This window comes from Parus major, chromosome 28 (assembly GCF_001522545.3).
Source record: "Parus major isolate Abel chromosome 28, Parus_major1.1, whole genome shotgun sequence".
Classification (NCBI taxonomy): Eukaryota; Metazoa; Chordata; class Aves; order Passeriformes; family Paridae; genus Parus; species Parus major.
In genome coordinates, this window is record NC_031797.1 from 3,283,915 (window position 1) to 3,285,019 (window position 1,105).

A 1,105-nucleotide genomic window follows, 5' to 3' on the forward strand; every position below is an offset into this window, starting at 1 on the left:
GCGTGGGCGGGAGGAATCCGGCCGGACCGCCCCGCCCGCCGGGCCACGTGGGGAAGCTGCGCCCGCCTCCCATTGGCCGCCGCCGCGGATGTCTGGGCGCTCGGCGCGCTCCCATTGGCCACGGCCGCCGGAGGAGCCGGAGTGAATGAGGGCGAGGCCCCGCCCGCGGGACGTTGCTACATTGTAACTTCCCTCCCCCCCCCGGTGCTCCCACGGCAGCGCGAGCGGCGGCCGGTTCGGCGGGTCCGGCCCCAGAGAAGGGGGAGCGAGGCGGCCTCCCCGCCCCTCGCCGCGGCCTCGGGCCTCACCCCGCCCCCAGACACCTCGCACCGAGAGCACAGAGCGGCGGCGAGGAGAAAGAAAGGAGGCGGCAGGCAGGGGCAGGCAGCGCCGCTTCCACCGCTCCCCCCGCCCCTTCCCGCGGCAGCCACCGGAGCGGGGCGAGAACGGGAGATTTTTATATTTTTTATTTTTATAAATATATATATTTTATTTTCTCCGCCCGGACCGCGGAAGGCACGGCCGGTGCAGCCCTGCTTGGGGAACCCCCTCCTAGCCGCCCCCCCGCCTCCTCCCGGCCCCCGCCCGAGGCCTCGCCGCGCAGCCGGAGCTCCCGTGGGTCCCGCCGGGCGTGTGGCGGAGCGGGCCCCGCTCCCTCCTTTGTCCGCTCCCGCCCCCCCCCCCCCCGCCGCGTCCCGCCGTCGCCCCCCGACACCGACCGCCGCTGCCCCCGCAGGTCGGCGGATGGACCCGCAGCCCGGCGCCAGGAGCTGCAGCCGCGGGGCTCCCGCCTGCGAGGTGGGGCCACCCGAGCCCCCCATGAACCTCTACATCCACACCACCACCGGCACCCGCTATGAGCTCTCGGTGCCCGCCGAAGAGACGGTGGAGGGGCTGAAGCGGCGGCTGTCCCAGCGCCTCAAGGTGCCCAAGGAGCGTCTGGCGCTGCTGCACAAAGAGAGGTACGGCACGGCTCGGTACGGGGGGGCTCGGCGCGGCTCGGGAGGCCCGGGGTCCCCAGCCCCCGACAGCGGGGCTGGGCGCGGGGGCGGCCCCCTCGTACCGGGCTCGGCACCGCACAAAGGCTCCCGCCCCCTCCCCCTTC

General features: G+C 74.8%; 1 protein-coding gene across 1 annotated transcript in view; it reads left to right on the forward strand.

The window, feature by feature from the left end:
* Nucleotides 1–1,105, forward strand: part of MIDN (midnolin) — an 11,848-nt gene that overhangs the window by 1,441 nt on the left and 9,302 nt on the right. Inside the window, exon 2 of the mRNA XM_015651970.3 lies at nucleotides 737–962. Coding sequence (XP_015507456.1) covers nucleotides 745–962 — 218 coding nt within the window. The 5' untranslated portion in view covers nucleotides 737–744. The remainder of the gene's footprint in view (nucleotides 1–736; nucleotides 963–1,105) is intronic.